This window comes from Lygodium microphyllum, chromosome 16 (assembly GCF_053477565.2).
Source record: "Lygodium microphyllum isolate KBCC chromosome 16, Lygodium_microphyllum_v1.1.10, whole genome shotgun sequence".
In the NCBI taxonomy this organism is placed as follows: domain Eukaryota; kingdom Viridiplantae; phylum Streptophyta; class Polypodiopsida; order Schizaeales; family Lygodiaceae; genus Lygodium; species Lygodium microphyllum.
In genome coordinates this window covers 144,810,139-144,833,009 of record NC_141150.1, presented here as the reverse complement: position 1 = coordinate 144,833,009, position 22,871 = coordinate 144,810,139, and the positions used below count along the sequence as shown (strand labels likewise).

Genomic DNA, 22,871 nt, shown 5'->3' with positions numbered 1-22,871 from the left:
CTCACACTTGGCAGACACTTCTTTCCCCCTTCATAACTTGTACTGCCTGTACCAGATATTCCCATCATAGTGCTCTGATCACCCCATTAAGTGATGCACTAGGAATATTGGTCTCTAAATGGTCTCATGACCATGCTAGATCATCATCAATACTTAAAGAAAAGCGAGTTATTAATTTATTGACATGAATTTATTCAATAGAGAATGCGTAATAAGCAATCAATTTAGTGACAATAACAAACACGTTAAATTTGTCAAAATACAAAAGCAATGCCTTGTAGGTTTTGACTTTTTTTAAAAACAATCTTTCTTTAGTCTTCTAGATATGACTAAATGTGGATTTGTATATTATGCCCCTGATTTTTTTTTTGGATTTGATTTTGTGAGCAATTAGGATTACTAAAAGGAAGTCTTCTTTAGAGGGAATGGAGGAGGAGAATCTGGAGGATACCTATGATGAAAAGCAATTTGATTTTCTTCATGCAATTAAAAATTCATCTAGATTTATTTACATCAGAGATATGCTCAATGTTCCCTTTGATTTGCAAGAGCTCTTGAAGATAAACTGAAGGATTTTAGGGAGTTTTATGATAGACTTATGGAAGGCCTAGAGATTGAGGGATTTGTTCATTATAGCGATGTAATGGAAGCTTCCAATGCTACTAGAACAACTTTGCAAACAATGTTTAGCCTTATTGATGAGGAATTCAAGAAGTGGAAACCAGATTGCTCTTTTCATCAGAATCAACATCAACGTCTTCTTGTACAGAAGGATGTTGGATTTCTTGTATATCTTCAATATATGGATAGTTGTTTTTCAGATACAATACAAGAGAAGAAGATAGAGGATATTGCATGCAAAGACAAAGAAGTTGAAGAGAAGGGGGAAATGTTTTAGGAGGATATTGAGAACCAATTAGTGCAGGGATTTGATGTTGCTTTGTTTAAAAGTGAGAACATTACAAAAGTGGAAGAAAAGGAGATAGATTTGAGTGTAGAGATTGAAACAGGTCCTCTTGAATGTGTCCCAACATTTCCTAGTTATCTCATCAACAAAAAGAGATATGTATTGCTAAATGATATTCAACAACTTTTTGATTGTAGAAAAGATGACTGCTTGGCAATCCTTGCAGCATGGGGTCAAAATGATAATAATTTTATAGGTTATGAAGAGGAATTGCTAGCAACTCTTAATGTTAAGGGAGAGAATTTTCAAGACATCTCTGTGGTCTTGCATTCTTGTATTAATCAGATCATGGAATATGAAAAGGGGGGGTACCTATAGAGGAAGAGTACTTACAAATTTGACAGAGACTTGATAAAAACCCTAAGGTATGAAAGATAATTTTAAGATATCCATTGTGATTTATATTAGATTATGTTATGCATTATAGACAAATATTATTAGATATTTATCTACTAACATCTTATACTATTCTGGTTTATTGTGCAGATAGAAATTGAAGATGCAAACAACTTTCTTGGAAGAGTCAAGGGCTCAAGGCCATTGAAGCTTGGCCTTGGATATTATATTGGAAGCTTAAATAATCAAAAAGTTGCAATTTATCATAGCAAGTTGTCAAGCTCTCCAAGCTTACCAATAATGGCTTTGAAAGCTATCTCCAAGGTGATTGGATCCCAAGCTTTCAATAGAGGTTCAGGCAATATAATTTTGGTGGAGAAGGAAGAAGCAGTAAGAGTTTTTGGCTTCATGCATGGATATAGTGGATCTAGGGCAGGATACTTTGGAGTTCTTGTCTCTTATTTACTCTTTCATGTAGGAGATGCCAAGAATTTGAAGCTCCTTCCAAGATATAGGAAACAAGAGTTCTTGAAATGTAGAGGTCTCATCGAGTGGGGTGAAACAAAAGATTCCTTTAGAGGACCTAGTGAATTCCCTAAAACTAAAGACTCTTCTGCAACAACATAGTCAGACTAAAAGATGTTAAGGGTTTCTTGAAACCCATCTTTTTCCATCTCTTTGTCTAGTTTGTAACCATTTTGAATATCTTTATTTTACACAAGAGTTTAAATATCCCTCTTTCTTCTTTGGGTGTAACAATGGATATAGTCCTTGCCAAAGATGATGCATTACATAATGCGGTTGTGTATTTGAGCTTGAATTTGTGCCAAATTTGTTTGTAGAACCATTGAAAGACCTCTAATAAATTGTTTGCTGTGTATCTTCCACCTCCATGTCTTGTGTGTCTAAAGTATTTTGTTCTTGCTTGATAATGTGATTTTTCCATACCTTGGGTTGACCAAATAGATAGAGATCCATATTTCTTGATAAAATATGGAGCATGGTTGTATAAAATATGCTGCATAGTTAACAAATAAAGAAATTCAATTAGAAAATCCTATGTGAGTCAGACAAAAAAGAAACGTACATATGCAAACTTCTTACCAAATAGTGAGTGAAGTGTTGATTACTCCAAGCTTCTGTCCTTTCCTTTTTAAAAAGGTTCAATTGGTTTTTGAAGTCTTTCAGATCATCATCATTCCACTCTATCTTATCACAATAAAATAATACTTTGTCTAGTGTTTCCCAAACATTGGCTTTTCTATTCCGAGCTTGTCCATTATCAGTATGATCCTTAACTGCATTATGTAGGCACTTCCACTGACTGTATCTAATAGTTGAGTCACCATTCCTAGAGTTTATCTTATCAAGTCTCCCATGAAGGTCTAGGAACCTTCTAGTCTTCACTCCACCAATAGATGGATTTTTAGGGACACAATTGCCATCCTTAGACTTTTGAAGATATGGTTTAATAACAACATTACCACCATGCAAACCAATTGCAAATAAGACTTTTTAAATCTTTGTTATAGCATTTGTTCTAGCTGATAATGGGTTTAGCTTCCATGAAAATCCTATATAAAGATAATCAAGCTTTTCAATTATCCTACAAAGCGCATGAATTGTACAGATATGGGCATTCACTAAAGAAATATATAGGACAGGCTTAAACTGTGGATCCTTGCTGTGCCTAGAGGGAGCTCTATTCCAATTGCTTGAGTTGAACTCTATGGCTAGGGACATGCAATATAGGCAAGGAGATTTAGAGTTGGCTCCCTTTGATTAATTGTATATACATTTAAGTGTCTTTAAGTTACCATGTAATATTTTCATGCAAGTAAAAGTTAGTTGGTTAGTTCTAAAGTTAGTTAGTCAATTAATAAGTTAGTAAGTTTACTAACTAAAGACTAACTAAGGTAAAAATTGACTAACATTAATGACTCACAAATTTTATTTAAATAAAAATATTTTATTAAAAAAATAAAGAGTCATAAATCTGATATTTTCCTAGGAGTAACAAGGACCATAGCCACCCTTCATAGAAGTTACAATGTGAATGAGAGTTATGAGCCATATTAATCACTAGTGTTAATATGTATAGTATAGATCGTCCAAAAATATTAGATTTTGGGCAACACTAGCATATTCTAGATATTTTAGATATTATCCTAAAAAGATATGGAGATTTCTAAAACTGGATGTCATTTAAAAGAAAAGACAAGTGATGTTTTAGTTAGTTTTGGAGATTTTATAAAAAGAAAAAATAAAGAGAGAGAGTAGCGAAATCGCCCAAGCTGCGATTGCAGAAGTTTACAGGCAATAGACAGCACTTCGAACAGGAAGAGAAAGAAGGAGTGATCTAAAGGATTTCTAACCAAGTGTTTCGGTGTTTTACCCCCCTTTTGGAGCCAATGGAACCATCATATTTATGAGTTAAGAATCAGATCACTCATATTTCCTAGAGCCCCTCCACCACGAACTCTTGTTCTCAGCCACATTCCCTCTTCTCTAATTCATTATAAATATGAGGCATGGGAAGGCACAAGGAAGCACAAGGAGACACAGAGAGAGAGAGAGAGAGAGAGAGAGAGAGAGAGAGAGAGAGAGAGAGAGAGAGAGAGAGAGAGAGAGAGAGAAGGTTCTTCCTCCCTTTCCCCCTCCTTAGAGGGTGGCCACACGCGTTCTCTCTTTTCCTTTTCCCTGAGTTCAACCCCTAACCCGCCACAAGCCAATTTTTCCTAATTTCCCTCGTCTCGAGCAAGTGGCCGCTGAAGTCTTGTGCGAGTCGTGTTTAAAAGAGAAGAAGATCATGGCCCCAAGAGGAAAATGTTATGCATAGATGACAATCCCTCAACAAGCAACGGAGCCTTGGGCGAGGGCATCACTAGCAATCCAACCGTGGTTCCGGTTGTAAGTAATGTATTTCTAAATCGATAGATGCTTGCTTTGATTCTTACATGAGATACATTAGGCTCCATAGTATGATGTACGAGAATAAGTAATGGGAAGGGATAGGCCTTTTCTCATATATTCGAAAGATGGAGTTTGCAAAGTGCATGTATCAAGGGAAGTTAATTACACTTAGTTGTGTATGGCTTATTTGTTGATAGAGCAATCGGTTAGGGGTTATGAATAGCATAATCTTAAAAAGAATAACATTAGGAATTGTGCATACAAGTATTAAGTAAATTTTGCATAGAATCACTCTTTGATCCCAAGGGGGAGAGTGAATATGCGATGGAATTATTATCGCATCTATTCTTGTATTGTTTGGAAAAAATACAATTAGTTTTGTTGGTTGACTGAACAACACCCTAAATGCTTTTTATAATCAACTGATTGTTGCATTGTGATTTGGATAAATATTCCAAATGCTTGTATTTGATGGTAAAAGCATGGCAAAGGTGAGTAATGACAAGTAGCCAAGGGAAATAAAGGAATGTTTCACTAGAAGATGATATTAGGCTAATTTTCTTAACTATGCTTGATTCTTAATTGGATTAATTAAGGAAGGATATTTTGCATGGGTGGATCATCTCTAAAATCACACCGTAGATTACCCTGAGAGGGCACTGCTCGATTCATGGGCTGAAGTGTTGGGGGTAAAGGCGCCTCCGCCGTGCCGCCCCGTGTATTACTACACTGACAGTACCCGCCACTGCACACTGCAGGTGGCGGGCGCCCGTCACGTCACTTTATTCTTTATTCTTTTAGTGACAGTTTGAATAAAGGAAGGCCCAGTCACACATTGTGACTGTTGGAGTTCCCATTTCTTGTCTCTCTCTTTCTTGCTCTTGCTCTCTCGCCATAGCTCGCGTGCAAGCTTCGATCCTTCTCACCTTTCAACTGGTATCAGAGCTTGGCATTCTCTTGCTCGAGCTCGACTCGGTGCTTCCCGACCTTCGCATCGACTCGCTTCACGCATTAGGTCTCCATCCCGGCAGCCATAGCCGACCTCTTGAGCTCCCGACTCTCCCCGGCTTCCCGAGCTCCATCCTGGCCTTCTTGAGCTTCATCAGGGCCTTGCCCTTGAGGTATTGCTTCAGCATTTGCAGGCATTTGAGTGTATTCTCAGATTGAAACATGGCAGGGACAAAGGGCAGCCACTCTTCTTGAGCTCCATAGCTCATATCTTCCCTCCCCTTTGCATTGGGCCTTCATGGCTTGGTATGTGCCTACCTTGGGCTATCATTGAGCCCCCCATTACCCCCTTTTCAGCCCATGTGGAGCAGTAGCAATTTCAGCACCAACAGGGCAGATTGCATCATTTTTTTCCAGGCTGTGAGCACTCATCTACTTCAGCTCCACACTTGGCCATTGCTTCTTGCTCTCTACCTTGATCAAGAGGGCTATAGACTTCATGTTTGATGTCATTCAAGCTTTGGGCCTTGGTCTTGATCATTCGGGGCTGATTTCTTCAGATTTGGGACTGTCATAAACTGTCATAACAGGCTGAAAACAGGGCAGCACCATTGCCATTAGCATTTGTTGCTTATACTCCATTCCGGTTGTGCTATTTGATGCCCGTATGCGGTCTACATGATGCCTAGTGCCTTGGGAATGTATGCACATGATTATGCCATGATTTTGGCTTGAAATATTGGCTGATTTGGGACTGTTATTTACTGTTATACAGTGCTGGAAACAGGGCAGCCACACTTGGCATTGGCATTTGATGCTTATACTCTACTCCGGTTACCTTGTTTGATGCCCGTATGCGGTCTACTTCCTACCCGGATGTATTGGGGATGTATGCATTTGGTTTGACCATGATTTTGGCTTGAATTCGGGGCTGAAATCTACTGTTTAGAACAGTAAATACATGCTGGAATAACAATGGGCTGAAGGTACTTTACATGCTTTGGCACTTACCTACCGATACCGGATGTATGCTTTGAGCTTTGGCATGATGTCTCTGACATTTGGGGACGACTTGGAGCATATGTATGAGATTATGGGATGCTTTTGAGCTTCGCATTAGCTCCGTCTTCACTGGCATTTGGACCGACTTGGCATGCTCGTGGACCGCCTATGCCTCATGTCTTTGCTTGACAGTTAGGCTTTTGCATTACATGCTTTGGTTCGTGACATATGCTATTTGGTTCGTGTATGCCATACCGACATTTGGAGCTTGGATTTGGATGTATTTGAGCATTCCCGGCTTACTTGATCACTGATCTTGGTTGCTATTTGGATGTCATTGAGTTGACCGAGAGCTTATTTGGGCTTATGTATTGCTTCATGGTTAATACGACCGGTGCTTCATGTATGTCATGCTCTCTCGGATGCGCTTGATGCATTGACAGGGTCACTTATCACTGGTGCTTTCTCTTGGGTTGTTTGAGATTCTGAGCTCGCTTTGTATGCCTTTTGTGCCAGTGGGAGCATTTTACATGCTTGCTTGACCTTTGACAGTTGCATGCTATTGGAGCACTTACATGTATTTGGAGCAGTTTATGTCTTGAGCAGCTACATACGCATTGAGACTTTGGGATCATACTCCGATCTTTATGGATATGCATTGATGTACTATTGGTTCACAGGATGCTTATGAGCTGAGTCTCATATTTGGATCTTTCTCTTTGAGCAGACACCTATTTGTGTCAGGTTTTGGCAGTTACAGGAACACTTTGCCTAGAGTGTCTGGGGGTGTGCCTTCCACTGGCAGATGTTATTTTGACATGCTTGGTGTTGAGCTCATGTTCTTTTCACTGTCATTGGCCTTGCTTATGTCCGTTTCGTGCCGGATTTGGACCTAGCATTGTTTGCTTGACATTGGATCCTATTTTGGGATAGTTTGCTCTCTAGACTGCATACATGCAATTTATTACAGCAAGCAGTTATTGGTGGACTGAGGTGTACTTTTCATGCTGAAATATCCTGATTTGGTGTACCGCACCTAGTACTAAGTGGGCAGCAACTTTTGGCACACTTTGCTCACCCTTTGGACCCCGTTTTGGTCATTTTTGGGCAGTTTCTGCAGTAAAACAGCAAGCAGTTTTGGACTGTTTGGGCATTTCCAGCCTGCATAATGGCGTCATCTTCGCATGATAGTGCCATCTTTAACATTACAAAGTTGGATGGTACCAACTACTCTTACTGGAAGAGTCAAATATGGCAGGTTTTGGTGCAGAAATCTCAGATTAAGCCACTTCGGTTGAGTGGAGAGCAGCCTGAAACTATGGACAATGACGACTGGCTTGAACTTGATGAGCTATGCAAGTCCACGATTGTATTGTCTCTCACTGAACAGGTACATTATAATGTATTTGAGGAAGCACAGAGTGCATGGGATCTATGGAATAAGATCAAGAATCTTTATGATAAGAAAAGTCCGGCGAGTCAGATGTACTGGTTGAAGCAGCTTATGGATCTGCGCATGAAGGATAATGCGACTATGTCTGCTCACTTGAGCCAGTTCCATGCTATACTGAAGAACCTGACTTCGCAGGATATCACCTTTGGAGAGGAAGTAACTCCTCTTTTCTTGCTTGGAACTCTGAATGAGTCATGGGATGTATTCCGCACTGCTCTTTGTGCCTCTAGTGCTACTCTAAAATTGGCAGATGTTGAGAGTGCTCTTCTTCAGGAAGAGGTGAATCGCAAAACCTTGGATGCCTCTCGTGGTAGTCATGCTTTGACAGTTAGAGGCAGGAATGACAGGTATGACCGTGGTAATGGCCGAGGCCGTGACTCGCAGAAGGGTCGGTCTAAATCTCGTGGTGGCAAGTCGCATAGTAAGTCGCGTGGACGCAATGCAAATGTCACTTGTCATCATTGTGGGAAAAAGGGCCATATTAGACCACAGTGTCATGAGTTGCGCAATGAGAAGCGCAAGGATAAGGGGAAAGATAAAGTGCAGGAGAAGTCCTCTGATCGCAGCATAGTACCTGCGAAGTCCAACGTCAAGATTGAGGAAATTAATGTCACGCAGACTGAAGAGTCCGATGGTGGTGATGAGTTTATACTTGCAGCTAGTTCTTCTGATGCTTCACACTTGACTGAGACACCTAGTATGTATGCACAGTGCTGGTTATTGGATTCAGGTGCGTCCTTCCATGTGACGCCTTACCGTGAGTGGTTTCACTCTTACCGTACTGTATCTGGATCAGTCAAACTTGGAGATGACAGGTCTCTTGATATTGTGGGCTGTGGAGATATTCAGTTGCAGTTTTCCACTGGCAGTTCCTTTTTGCTCAGGGATGTACGTCATGTACCTGCGCTTACACGTAGTCTTATGTCTGCAGGACAGTTGGATGATGCAGGATTTCATGTCTGTTTTGGGGATTCTACTTGGAAGATTACCAAAGGCAGACTTGTGCTTGCTAGAGGCGCCAAGGCTGGCAGCCTCTATCCTCTTGTTGTATCTGGGTCTTCTGTAGACCATGTTTTGGCAGTGGGCTCTATCCCACATGTATCACTTTGGCATGCCCGTTTGGGGCATATGTCTTTGAAAGGAATGAAAATGTTATCTGGTTTGCAGTATCTTCCGCCTTTGGATTATGCATGTTTTGACTCGTGTGATCATTGTCTTTATGGTAAGCAGAATAGGTCTACGCATAAGAAATCGGGTAGGCCACGCATGAGTGAGCCCTTGGCATTGGTGCATTCCGATGTTTGTGGGCCTATGCCTTGCATGTCTATGGGTGGCGCGAAGTACTTCGTTACCTTCATTGATGATTTTTCTAGGAAAGTGTGGGCTTATCCCATAAAGCAGAAGTCCGATGTCTTGGCAGTTTTTCAGAGATGGCTTGCTCTTGTTGAGAACCAGACTGGGTATAGGCTGAAATGCCTTAGGACAGATAATGGGGGAGAATATGTCTCGCATGCTTTTGAGCAGTTTTGTGATGACAGGGGTATTAAGCGTCAGTTGACCGCCCCTTACACCCCACCCCAGAATGGTTTGGCTGAGCGCATGAACATGACTATTCAGGAGCGTGTGCGCTCTATGCTTAGCCATGCAAGCCTACCCCCGAGTTTTTGGGCTGAGGCAGTTAGTACGTCAGTGCATGTCATAAACCGATCGCCTTCCAGTGGATTGGATTTCCAGGTTGCAGAGGAAGTTTGGGCTGGTAAGCCACCCTCTTATGCGCATCTCCGTGTCTTTGGATGTGAGGCATTCTGCCATGTGCCCAAGGACAAGAGGAGTAAATTGGATCCAAAGAGCATTAAATGCATATTCCTTGGCTATGGTGAGTCAGGAGAGATGGGCTATCGCCTATGGGATCCGCAGGCGCGGAAAATAGTACGCAGCCATGATGTCGTCTTCCATGAAGACAAGATGCACAGGCAGCCTGAGAAGGTGGTTGAGATCCGCAGAGTGATCTTTCAAGAGGAGCCTAAAGCTCCAGCACAGCCAGTAGTACAGCCTGCAGCAGTTCCTCCACAGGGCCAGGATGTTGGACAGGTAGTTAGACAGGCAGCAGAGCCTGCGGTGAGACGGTCTGCTAGAGATAGACGTCCACCTGACAGATTTCAGCCCTCTATGCATTATGTTTTGGTTACAGATGCAGGAGAGCCTTTCACTTATGATGAGGCTATGCGCAGGGGTGACAGTCACTCCTGGGAGAGGGCTATGCAGTCTGAGATAGACTCCCTGCATAAGAATGAGACTTGGGATTTGGTTGCCTTGCCTAAGGGCAAGAAGGCTTTGCCATGCAAGTGGGTGTACAAGCTGAAAAGTACCCCTGGACACCCCAAGCCGGCATACAAGGCTAGATTGGTAGCAAAGGGTTTTAAGCAGGAACATGGTGTGGACTTTGATGAGGTCTTCTCTCCTGTGGTTAAGATGACCACCCTGCGCTTAGTCTTGGCTTTGGTTGCACAGCTTGACTTAGATCTATATCAGATGGATGTCAAGACGGCTTTTCTACATGGGGACTTGCATGATGAGATCTATATGGATCAGCCTAAGGGCTTTGCAGAACCTGGCAGGGAGCACCTAGTGTGCAAGTTGAAGAAGAGCTTGTATGGCTTGAAGCAGGCACCTAGGGAATGGTATCATAAGTTTGATGCCTTTATGCAGTCACAGGGCTACAGCAGGAGTGCTATGGATCCGTGTCTTTACACGAAGAAAGCCCGTGATGGCAGTTTGCTTATCTTGGTACTCTATGTTGATGATATGCTGATAGTAGGGAAAGCTCATGATGAGCTAGATGCTCTTAAATCTCAGCTAAAGAAGAGCTTTGAGATGAAGGATTTGGGACAGGCCTCACATATACTTGGGATGCGCATTAAGCGCGATAGGCATCATGGACTTTTGTATCTCTCACAACGGGAGTACATTCATAAAGTCCTTGAGCGCTTCCGCATGCAGGACGTAAAGCCTATTGGCTGTCCATTACCTTCTTATGTGAAGGTATCACAGGCCGATTGTCCGCAGACAGATGAGCAGAGGGCTGAGATGGCCAAGATCCCTTATGCATCAGCCGTGGGCAGTTTGATGTATGCCATGATAGCCACTCGTCCAGATATTGCACATGCAGTTGGTGTTGTGGCACGCTATATGGCTACACCTGGCAGCAGACATTGGGATGCCGTGAAGGGTATCATGAGGTACCTGAAGGGCACAGCAGATATGTGTATTTGCTATGGCAGCCAGGATACAGGGGTCGTGGGGTACACTGACTCCGATTATGCAGGACATGTAGATAGTAGGAAGTCCACTTCTGGCTATGTATTCACCTATGCTGGAGGGGCTATCTCTTGGATGTCCAGGGTTCAGAAGTGTATGGCTTTGTCTACCACTGAGGCCGAGTATGTTGCAGCCACTGAGGCTTGCAAGGAGGCCATATGGTTAGGCCGTCTAGTTGCTGACCTTGGGATTGATGCTACACCTACACTGCATTCGGATTCTATGAGTGCCATTCAGTTGGCTAAGAATCCGATCTTCCATGCGAAGACGAAACACATTGAGGTGAGGTATCACTTCATACGTGGTGTCGTGGAGGACAGGTCTGTTGACCTTGTCAAGATCTCCACTGACGAGAATCCTGCAGATTTGCTCACGAAGAGCCTCACTACTGAGCGCTTTGCCTTCCTCAGGACATTGATGGGCGTTGGATGAGATGTCACCTTTCCTCACCTATGTACATTTGTACTGTCTTTTCTTTTTCTTTTCTCTCTCACTAGGGCAGATTCGCCTTTAAGTGGGAGGTTGTTGGGGGTAAAGGCGCCTCCGCCGTGCCGCCCCGTGTATTACTACACTGACAGTACCCGCCACTGCACACTGCAGGTGGCGGGCGCCCGTCACGTCACTTTATTCTTTATTCTTTTAGTGACAGTTTGAATAAAGGAAGGCCCGGTCACACATTGTGACTGTTGGAGTTCCCATTTCTTGTCTCTCTCTTTCTTGCTCTTGCTCTCTCGCCATAGCTCGCGTGCAAGCTTCGATCCTTCTCACCTTTCATGAAGGTCGAGTGGTGAAAAGTCCAACCACGAAAGTTCTGTCTCACTCCAAGGTCACTTGAGGTTAGTGGAGCTCTGGATACCCCTTGCCTAGATCATAACAGAATTGTAGATTGCCATGACCCCAACATCTAGGGTGTTGGCAGATTCTATTCTAGATAAAGGATGAAAATTTTGGTGCCATGTGATCTAGATGGGGTACTTTTGTTGGGCAAAACGGATACATATTTTCTCCTGTATGGGTAGAAGACAAAGATTAAATTGAAGATAAGCTAAGAAACTTGTTTATCAAAAGGTTTGCTTGCTCTGTTTTTGTGTCTATGCTGTAAATTACGCAAACGAATCCTGTTTTGTAAAGGTTTAGTTAAGGAAGCTGATTTTAAATGTCACATATAAATATGATAGGACCTAATTAGATAACTAAAGAATGCCTATTGAGGGAAGCGGGTGGAAGGAACCCTTAAAGGGTTTGTCCTACAGCAGGGTGGTCCAAGAGAACTGGGAGGTTTCTCACAAGGATTTATCATCGTTCGACTTTAAGTATTGTTAAGTTAGAATCCGACTCATGCCATTCTCTTTGAACCAAGTGTCGTATGGATCTGGTTTGGATTGGGTATCTGTACATAAAGTAGGATGTCCAAAACCCGACGCACTTGAATGTTGTTAGGAGACCTTGGCTCTAGAAACCCAGATTTCAGGTTGATCCTAGTGGGTTCGGCCGTGAACATTTTGTTGCGAGGCGGACTCAGGAAACCCTAGGTGAAAAACCCCAGAACATTCCATGGGAGTGACTGGCGGCGACACTGAGATTCGTTTCTCAATGGACCACTAAAACATGCTTGGACAGTCGATAGGTGGGCACATTACAGTTGGTATCAGAGCTAAACTTTGTAATGATGCGTGATTGATTAATGTGTGGTTCGCAGACATATCCTAAATAGAATAACCTAAGCGGTATGGCTTGATTGCCAGGCACCTTCTGCACCCACGAATGCTGACATGCAAGAGAAGAAATTCCTTCTCAAGCAAATTAAGGCACCCGAGTTTGATGGAGAAGGGATAGATGTCGCAGTAGAAGTAGAGATATGGATTGAGTCGATGGATGACTATTTCTCTGCTTCGGGAACTGCCTCCATGAATCAAGCAATGATAGCCAAACTTATGCTAGTTGGCCAGGCTCAAATATGATGGAAGCAATGGTGCAAAGATCAAGGTATTTCTGAATCCACTGTCACTTGGGCTCAGTTGAAAGATATTTTACATGGATGATACCTTCTGCCGACCTACCAAACTTTGAAGATGAATGGATTCTTCAAGGTCAAGCAGCTAGAATTAACCCTGGAAACTTACTACTCAAAGTTTGTAACCCTACTAAAATATGCACTGCCTATGGATATTGCACAACAAGTATCTAAGTTTTACCATGGCTTGAATACTCCTCTGAACCACTGCCTTGAAGCAATGTGCCCAACGGACTTGCAAGATGCATTACTTCGAGCAAAGCCAATCATCCAAGAACTTAAATTGGGCAATTGTGACGACAAAGATGGTTCTCGATATCAAGACAAGAGATGCCACACATGCGGAGAGATAGGGCACATCCATAGGAGATGTCCCTACCATCAATGCTTCCACTGTAATGAGATGGGACACATCCAAGTAGACTACCCTAACCTAAGTCTAGAAGACAGTGAGCCTCCAAGAAAATGAAGCTACACATGCATAATCTATAGATATATAGAGGAATCTGATGAAGACGAAGACAAAGACCTAGAGCCTATTACACATTTCCATGATGATTAGAAGTCCTAGAAATTTTGTCAACATGAAATACAATTTGTATTGGAATAAACTTTACTCTTGTAACTACATCTAACCTGAGTAATATGAGTTGCATCTATTTTGAGCCTAGAATTTGCAAATGACTAGAGATACTATGGCAAGGAATGATAGTTATAACTTGTAATGAATTTCTTTTAAGTCATTTCTTCTCAATTAATATGGATTGCGTCTTACCAGAATGTCAAAACTTGGAAGTATTCTTTAGTATTACAAGCAAAGCCAATTGTCCATGGAGCTCAGTCCTCCCAAACTAAGAAGAGGATAATCTGGAAACATAGTTTTCGAGATAAAGGACCACTTCGATTTACTAAAGGGATCCTAGGATAATTCGGTCTAAAGTAGAAACTCCTGGCAAGGACAACTAAGAACATTGCGACCCCAAGTGATAAAGCTCTGCGATGTTTCTATTGCAAGGAGTTAGGTCATTTCAAAAGGGAATGTCCAAAGCACCCTAAACACCGATGCTCTGAGTGCCACAATATTGGACATAATTATGTCAATTGTCCCAACAGAACTCGAAGAGAACTTAAACTTACAAGAAATGAATTTGTACAAGCTCCAGTGATCCAGAATATACCAGGATACGTAGGAAAAACCTAGAAGATATTCATGAGATGTAACTACAATAAATTTTCTCTTGTAATCAAGACTCGGATATATCAAATACAATAGGTTGTTGTTTCAAAAGACCGCATGCTTATGAGTGATCAGAGTAGCACAACAAAATCGTGGTGGGCCCATAACCCACACGTTCCAAAATGATATTTGGGTTTCTCTCGAGATGAGGACATCTCGATTTCTCTAAGGGAACGAGGATGTAATATTTTCATGTAATTAAAAGTTAGTTGGTTAGTTCGAAAGTTACTAACTAAAGACTAACTAAGGTTAAAACTAACTAATATTAATAAATAACAATTTTTATTTAATAAAAATATTTTATTGAAAAATCGAGTTTCATAAATCTAATATTTTCCTTGGATTAACAAGGACCATAACCACCCTTCACAAAAGTTATAACGTGAACAAGAGTTATGAGTTATATTAATCACTAGTGTTAATATGTATAGTATGGATGGTCCAAAAATATTAGATTTTGGGCAAAACTAGCATATTCTAGATATTTTAGATATTATCCTAAAAAGATATGGAGATTTCTAGAATTGGATGTCATTTAAAAGAAAAGACAAGTGATGTTTTAGTTAGTTTTGAAGATTTTATAAAAAGAAAAAATAAAGAGAGAGAGTGGCGAAATCGCGCGCACCGCGATTGTAGAAGTCTACAGGTAGTAGACATCACTTCGAATAGGGAGAGAAAGAAGGAGTAATCTAAAAGATTTCTAACCAAGTGTTTTGGTGTTTTACCCCCCTTTTGGAGCCAATGGAATCATCATATTTATGAATTACGAATCAGATCACTGATTTTTCCAAGAGCCCCTCCATCAAGAACTCTTGTTTCCAGCCACATCCCCTCTTCTCTAACTCATTATAAATATGAGGCATGGGGAGACACAAGGAAGCACAAGGAGATAGAGAGAGAGAGAGAGAGAGAAAGAAAGAAAGTTATATTAACGTCTTCTAAAGACCAAAACTGGCCTATGAGACAAACTGTGATACAACTGATGAGGTCCAGCTATCCAAAATAAAAGTGCTGAATGAAAAGCTAAAAACTGGAAACTGAAAATACGGTGCTGTGAGTGTGATAAGTGTCGTGTATGTGTATGTGCGTATGTAGCTCTGGTACTCCAGATAATGGCTACAAAAGGGGAACAAATGTCGGCTGTGATAGGGGAACAACTGTCGGCTATGATAAAGTGGTGTGATGTGTATATGTAACAGATGCAGGGAGATATACTATCCTGGGATGTAGTAGCAGTCGTCGAAGTCGCTAATAGCAGGTGATCCCTTCTAGATGCAGGATGTGGTACATCGGCGGTGGAGAAAGAGCAAACTGGAGATCTGAGATCCAATGTGTCGAGTGTCGTCGGATCTTAGTCTGCTATCGATGTAGATCAAGAATCCTCCGGATCTCCTGTCGGTGTGGCTGTGGGGTCCGAAACCCACGGATCCTCATCTGTCTGAGCCCGGAGGTCTGGCTGGAGGCTGGTACAGTAGCTCTCACTCTGTCTGTCTGAAAGAACTGTGTAATAGTCGTTTGGGTGGGCCCCTCTCTGACTGGGACCCGCTGTGTGCTCTGCTCTCTGATGTGCCATGCCTCTCCCAGAAAATGGCCAAATGATCTCTGATCCATATCAGTCATACATCCCTGAAGTGAGCTGCTCAATGTGTATCTAGATCTCAATTCTGAGTATGCCGGGCATCTAAGAACAAAATGCTCCTCACTCTCCACCTCTGATCTGCAAAGGGGGCATATCCTCTCCTCCCGCGGGATGCCACTGGCTCTGCTACTCTCAATCATAAGCTGATGTGATGATACCCTGAGCTGTCCAATAAGAACTCTCAATCAATGTGGCATATAGATCTGCATATATCTCGGAATCTCTATGAATCCCTGCTCTGATATCCTCAAGAACTGTGTATAATAATGTGCCATCTTCGATGGTAGTGGCTGTGCAGGGCTGACCCATGTCCTCTGTATATAAATATGCCATATCTCCTGTTTGATGACTCTGTTTCTCTCAGAGAGAGAGAGGGTGTAAGTGGGAGCCTGAGTATCATATAGAAGAGGTGGGAGTCTATCAATGTCTAGCCCATGTCTGTCAAGCCAAGCTCTAGTCTGTGCATACCATGATGTGGTATCCCTCGCTCGAGCCATCTCCTGAGATGCCATATATGCTCTATATGCAATGCGATCTCTGTCCATATCCTGAAATCTGTGTAGGAAGCAGACTGTCTGAAATAATGCCTCGACTAGCATGGGCGGTTTGGCAAGCTCTGCTCGCACAATGTCATGTGGGACTGAGGCCTTACTGTGAATCAATCTAGATATCATGATCACCTGAGGTCTCTCCATCAATGTCCATACATAATCGGCAAGGCCTGGCCCCCATATAGCTGCTCCATACATCAGTGTTGGAGTGACTAGAGTATCAAAGAGCCACCCCTTGGTGCAGGGCTCCTGGAAATGTGCCTGATGACACTGTCGCTCCATAAGAGCCAATGCTGAGTATCCTCTAGTGAGGCGGTCACGAGCTGCCTGTGTCATCGAGAAAGTCCCTGAAGCTGCTGTAAAGGTGACTCCCAAATATACATATGATCCAGTGACCTCAATACTCCCTCCTGTTGCCATGAAAATACTCTGTCTGCGTATCTGAGCTGATGTATGGAATATAAGAACCTTGGTTTTACCAAGGTTCACTGTCATGCCTCTCTGTATGCAAAAATCATCCAATGCTAATAAATGCTACTGTAATCCCTGAGCTGAGTCTGAGACCAACACAATGTCATCTGCATATAGTAAGATATGAACTATGGCTCCACTGAGATCTATACCTCCACCGGCTCGCTGTTGAATAAACTCTGCTATCTCATCAATGTATAGCCCAAATAGAGTCGGTGAGAGTGGGCATCCTTGCTTCACACCAATGGTGCTCACAAGGGGATCTGATATACCTCCCGGACATCTGACTCTGCCAGTAACCCGCTCATATAGTGCATAAATACCCCACAACATGTCATCATCCACCCCTAGATCAAGTAGGCATCTGAAAAGCCTCTCTCTCGGAACCGTGTCAAAGGCTTTGCGGAAATCCACAAAGCAATAGTGTAATCTCTGTTTCTTCACTCGTGTCTGGTCGATCAGACAACGGAGAGTGAAGATGTGATCTATGGTAGAAAATGCCAGTCTGAACCCTGCTTGTCCGGGTGTGCGCATGCACTCTCTCTCTGCCAGCGTGCTGAGCTCCTCCTCCATCACCGTGCCATAAAGTTTGGACAAAACTGGCCCAATCATGATGGTCCTATATGTGTTAGGATCCATAGGATCCCCTGACTTGTGGATAGGTACAATGGTGTGCTCTGTCCACGAGTCAGGAAACCCCTTAGACAATGCACGATTGAAGAGGTGAGCAATGAGTGGAGCCAATGTGTCTCTGCCATATATAATATGCTCTGCCTGAAGATCAAACTGGTCTCGAGCGCGGCCATGCTGTAACCGTGAGATACCATGTTTCACCATACTAGTGGTGAAAAAGGATGAAATACCTTGTCTCGGTGTACATGGTGTGGGTATCAGCGGCGGCTGTGCGGGTACATGATATAAACTCTGTGTGTATCCATGCCATACTGCAGGGTCATGTATCGGTGTGGGTGAGCGTGGTTCTTTGATCTGCCTCCATGCCTCTGCACAATCTCTGCTCATAAGAAGGTGGTATATATCCCAATATCTCTCCTCCTCCCATTCCCGCTTTTTACGATGGGTCAAGCGGTGCATGCGTCTCTGCGCCTGTCTGTGTGTGATCTCTCCTCTGGTCTCCAAATCGCGTAGCTGTCGACGTAGATCTCTACACTCATCATCATACCACCTGTTCTGTGGCATGGTACCGGTCCGAGGGGGGTGCGTGTATGTGTGATGTGGAAAACTGAGTGTAGCAGAATCATGCAGAATGCGTGTGATATCCGTGGTCAGTGTATCAAGGGGTGCGTATGGATCAAGTGACGTGATGTGCTCCTCCAGATGCTGTGAGTAAACATGTGAGAGCTCATGAGTGAAATGTATGGTAGTATGCATGTGGGGTATGATATCTGCAGGTGGTGATGGTAATGAGGTGAGGAGTGAGAAACTGAGAAAGGTGTGATCGACACCGAGTGGAAGTCTCCCAAGGCCGAAGGACTCGATAGTATGCATCCCGTCGATCGGTCTGAGCAGATAATCTACAGTACTCTCACCCCCCCCATGTGGGAAGCATGTAAGACCTCCTGAATATGGCCATCGTGCCATCCTGTTATAAATAACGAGATGATGTCTACTACCAAGCTCAAGTAAATGCCCTCCATACCCTGTGGCATCTGGCCCAGTATCTGCTGACTCCCTACTGATCCCCAACTCCTCAGGGTCTAATGCTCTCATGATCCTTGGCTGCTCCATATCAAAACTCTCACACTGTCGGCTCTGTGTGCGCCCGTTGAAGTCCCCCATAAGGAAGACCTCACCCAAACTAGAATACAGAATAATGTCCTCTGAGAGCTGTGAATAAGGGGAGGGGGAATCTCTTGCCTGAATATCACCCTGCATAGTAGCATATCTGGACCCTCGTGGTGAAAAGTAGCATACTGCCATATAGATCCATCTCTCATTTGATATCTGCACTCTGATCCATATGTAAGTGGCCTCCTCATCTCGTCTCACTAACTGGATATGTCTCTGTATCCCCTGATGAAATAGAACTGCCACCCCTCCTGAGCCCCTAGATGTGCTATGCCTAGTAGTAGCCCGGTATGCAGATACCCACTCAAATCCTGTAATGCGTGGGAGCCCTCTCTTTGGGCTCTCATGTGTCTCTGTGAGGCATATAACATCATGGTCGGGTAAAATCTCCTCAAGTCTGTCCGGTCGTGACCATAGAGAGCCATTGCAGTTCCAAACTGCCACACGTATCGGGGTCTCCTGTACAGTCCTCTGCCTCGTCTCATAGGCCACACCCCCCTATTTGGTGGGGCGTCCATCTATAAAAATCCGACCATCTCGATAGAAGGCCTTATGGCCTTCTCTACGTGCTTGGAGTATCTGTGGCATGCATGCTCGTCTGTGTGTAATCTGCATCTGAGTCAGGTCCTCATCCATGAAGATGGGAGCCCCAGTCATCCCTCGGAGCGAAATCCGCTTCCGAAAGAAAGCGGCTCTGTCCTCCGGTGTGCTCATATGTAATATCAGAGCTCTGACCCTGGTAGTATCTCGTCCTACACGCCACGCTTGAGTAAAGGGCATGCTCGTGTACCCTAGTCGGGTGCATAGCCCGCGTGCGTCCTCCTCCGGAGAGGCCCCTTCAGGGAGCCCGGTAATACGCACGTTCAATCTACGCGCATTCCTGAGCCTCTCCTCCTCTAAGGTCTCCTGAACCCGGACTACCTCCTCCTTTTTATTTTCTTCCTGGACCTCCTTCTTAATGTTCTTCTTCACTACCTCAATCCACCCCTCCTTATTCCCATCTAATTCTTCCTTCATGTTTGAGAGAGAGAGAGAGAGAGAGAGAGAGAGAGAAGGTTCTTCCTCCCTTTCCCCCTCCTTAGAGGGTGGCCACACACATTCTCTCTTTTCCTTTTCCCTAAGTTCAACCCCTAACCCGCCACAAGCCAATTTTTCCTAATTTCCCTCGTCTCGAGCAAGTGGCCGTTGAAGTCTTGTGCGAGTCGTGTTTAAATGAGAAGAAGATCATGGCCCCAAGAGGAAAATGTTATGCATAGATGGCAATCCCTCAACAAGCAACGGAGCCTCGAGCGAGGGCATCACTAGCAATCCAACCGTGGTTCCGGTTGTAAGTAATGTATTTCTAAATCGATAGATGCTTGCTTTGAAGAGTCAAATAAAATAGTTTATTGGAGTTCTTTCAAAGGTTATACATATAGATTTGGCACAAATTTAAGCTTAAAGACATAGTCACATCATATAATACATCATCTTTGGCAAAAACCATACAAATGGTTACCCAAAAAAAAAGAGAGGGATATCTGAACTTTTATGCAAAGAAGTTATTTTTAGAATAGTTACAAACTAAACAAAGGCATAGCCACATAATGTAATACATCATCTTTGGCAAAAACCATACAAATGGTTACCAAAAAAGAAAAGAGAGATATCTAAACTCTTATGCAAAGCGGTTATTTTTAGAATAGTTACAAACTAAACAAAGAGAAGTAAAAGATGGGTTTCAAGAAACCCTTGACTCTTTAAGATCCTTCAATTTGATTCTATTTGCAAAGGAATCATTATGAAAAATATAGACTAAAAAAGGGCTTTTTAGATTAGGAGTTAATATCTTTTTTAAGCGACGGAGATTTGAGATGGACTAATGTGAGAGGGGGTGGTACACATATTCTATGCACTTACTTTCCTCCCTTGGTCCACCATTGATGGTTTTCCTCAAAAGTTGAGAGGCATTGTAAAAAAGAAGATTTATTTTTATTTTTTATTTATCCTCACTTCTCGAGATGAGTTCATGTGTTGCCACATGTAAAGATGATGGAAGAAAAATTCAAAAGTTAAATAAAAAATAAGACTCCTTCAATTAAAAAGCTCATTTTAGACAGTTTCCTTTTTTTGGGATGAACCAACACATGATATGTGGCAGTGGATCCACTCCAAGGCCTAAAAAATCAGCCCACTAGTGTGGGGAACTAAACCCTTGGGCTTGTACTTATAGCCCCATGTCCCTACCACTAGACCAAGGGTGACTCACATGTTGAAACATAAAAAATAAATCTAAAGTGCATTTCAGTGGTTCCCTTTTTTCTCTTTTAAATAAAACCACCCCCGATTTTGCCTCAATACCATTCATATAATCATTATGACATCTTGGTCCACCTTGATGCCACATTTAGAAAAGGTAATCCTCCCTTAATCCATTTCTTACAAGGCCCTTTTTGAGTCCATATTTCCCTTAATGTTTGGTTTCATCCCACTCAAAAAGGTCTCTGCATTAAAAAAAGTCTTACTTTCTATAGCTTACGAGAAGCTTCAAATATTTTGTATCTCTTATATGGGAGAGTAAATAGGAGCTAAGAACTCCAAAGTATCCAACTCTAGACCCACTATAATAAGACATGTAGTATAAAACCATTATGGCTTCTTCCTTCTTCACCAAAATTTTGGAACTAATTTCAATTAGTCAATAGATGAAAATCTTAAATTCACTTATTCATTAAGCACAATAAAACTCTAGTATTAACCATATGAAGAACTTGAAAATATCTTCATACCTTTGACTTTTCATCATCTTCAAGAAGACTATTCTGATAAAGATTTATTCAATTATTTGACTTATCCTCTGATGGAGGCTTCAATGTTTCTTCATACCCATTTCCTCAATGCTAAGTTTGGACCTCTAAGAACTCTTGTTCTATGGGCAACCCCTTCTTTTCATATTCCACAATCTGATCAATGTATGAATGTAAGGCTATGGAGATATCTTAGAAATTCTCCCCCTCAATATCCAGAGCTAAGGTGACTAATCCAAGGATCCTTGATTATTTTAACTTTTATTTATTGTAAGTACTCTAAATTTAACTATTTTTTATAAATAGGTACAAAAAGTTTGATTGAAGTACTACAAAAAGAGCCCCCCATGCCTTTTGATCTACTTGCACAAATGGAGCATAGGCAAGTTGTGGTAAGTTTTTTATCAAAATATATCGAGATAGTTGATTCATAAACAGCTATACATAATTTACATAAATTTGATTTATGTTGTTGGCTATAGAGCTCTCATTAAGATGATAGCCATTCTTGTGGTTAGAGGGTAATTGCAAACACTAGAAGATTGGTTAAGTTTATTTATCTTAATGATGACGCATTTATAAAGGTAACGTGGATAGAGTTTCACTCAAAAGATAGTCCATTGCAAAATAACAATCTTTTCTTTCAAATATGTGACAATTTTTCAAGGATTTTCACAATAGTGAGCATGTTTTTATATATATACAAAAAATAAGGAGATTAGGAGGGCACTTAGAGTGTGGATGCAGAGAAGGAAAGAGAGATGCCCTCAACACCTAAGGTAACAAAAGCATTAAAGAAAGGCAAAAAACTCTTTAAAAAGATGTTTCTCACAAAAAGAAATAGCTTTTGCATATTGTATTGTAAGGCCTTATGTATTAAATCATGAAAAAAACAAATACAAATTTGTTGCAATATCTAAACTTATATTTATATTGAAATTAAAGAGATATTTTCTTTAATATCCTTGCAATGTATATTTTTCTCTCTCTTCTTTAATATTTACAAAAAAACATAGATGTTTGATCTTTAAGATGTGGAAGTAAATATAAATATGCTATATATATCTTGATGTATAAACTTATCCATTTGTTACTAATTTGGAATACGAAAAAACATGGTGATTTGATATATTCATTCAGTGAATCCATCCTCAGTTGATGTAGTATACATGATGATCTGACCTCTAGTATTATAATAATGTCCTTATTGTGCCGAACATCAAGATCCACTACATGATCTTTGCTAAAATCCTCAAGATTTTGATCCAAATGCTACGAACATAATGCCATCTATTGGAATAAAATCTAAGGATGAAAATTTGGCTAGTAGGCATGTATTTGCAAGCAACAAAGTCTTGATCTATCTTATAAATGATCTTACCTTCTATTCTAGTATCCCACCCCTCATTGACAAATTGCAAGACATGATC

General features: G+C 41.9%; 1 protein-coding gene across 1 annotated transcript; it reads right to left on the bottom strand.

The window, feature by feature from the left end:
- Positions 1–19,153: 19,153 nt before the first annotated feature.
- On the bottom strand, positions 19,154–19,672 carry LOC148023544 (uncharacterized). The gene has a single exon (XM_087695414.1). It carries the CDS (start codon positions 19,670–19,672, stop codon positions 19,154–19,156), a length of 519 nt encoding a protein of 172 aa, XP_087551540.1.
- Between the last annotated feature and the right edge of the window lie 3,199 nt (positions 19,673–22,871).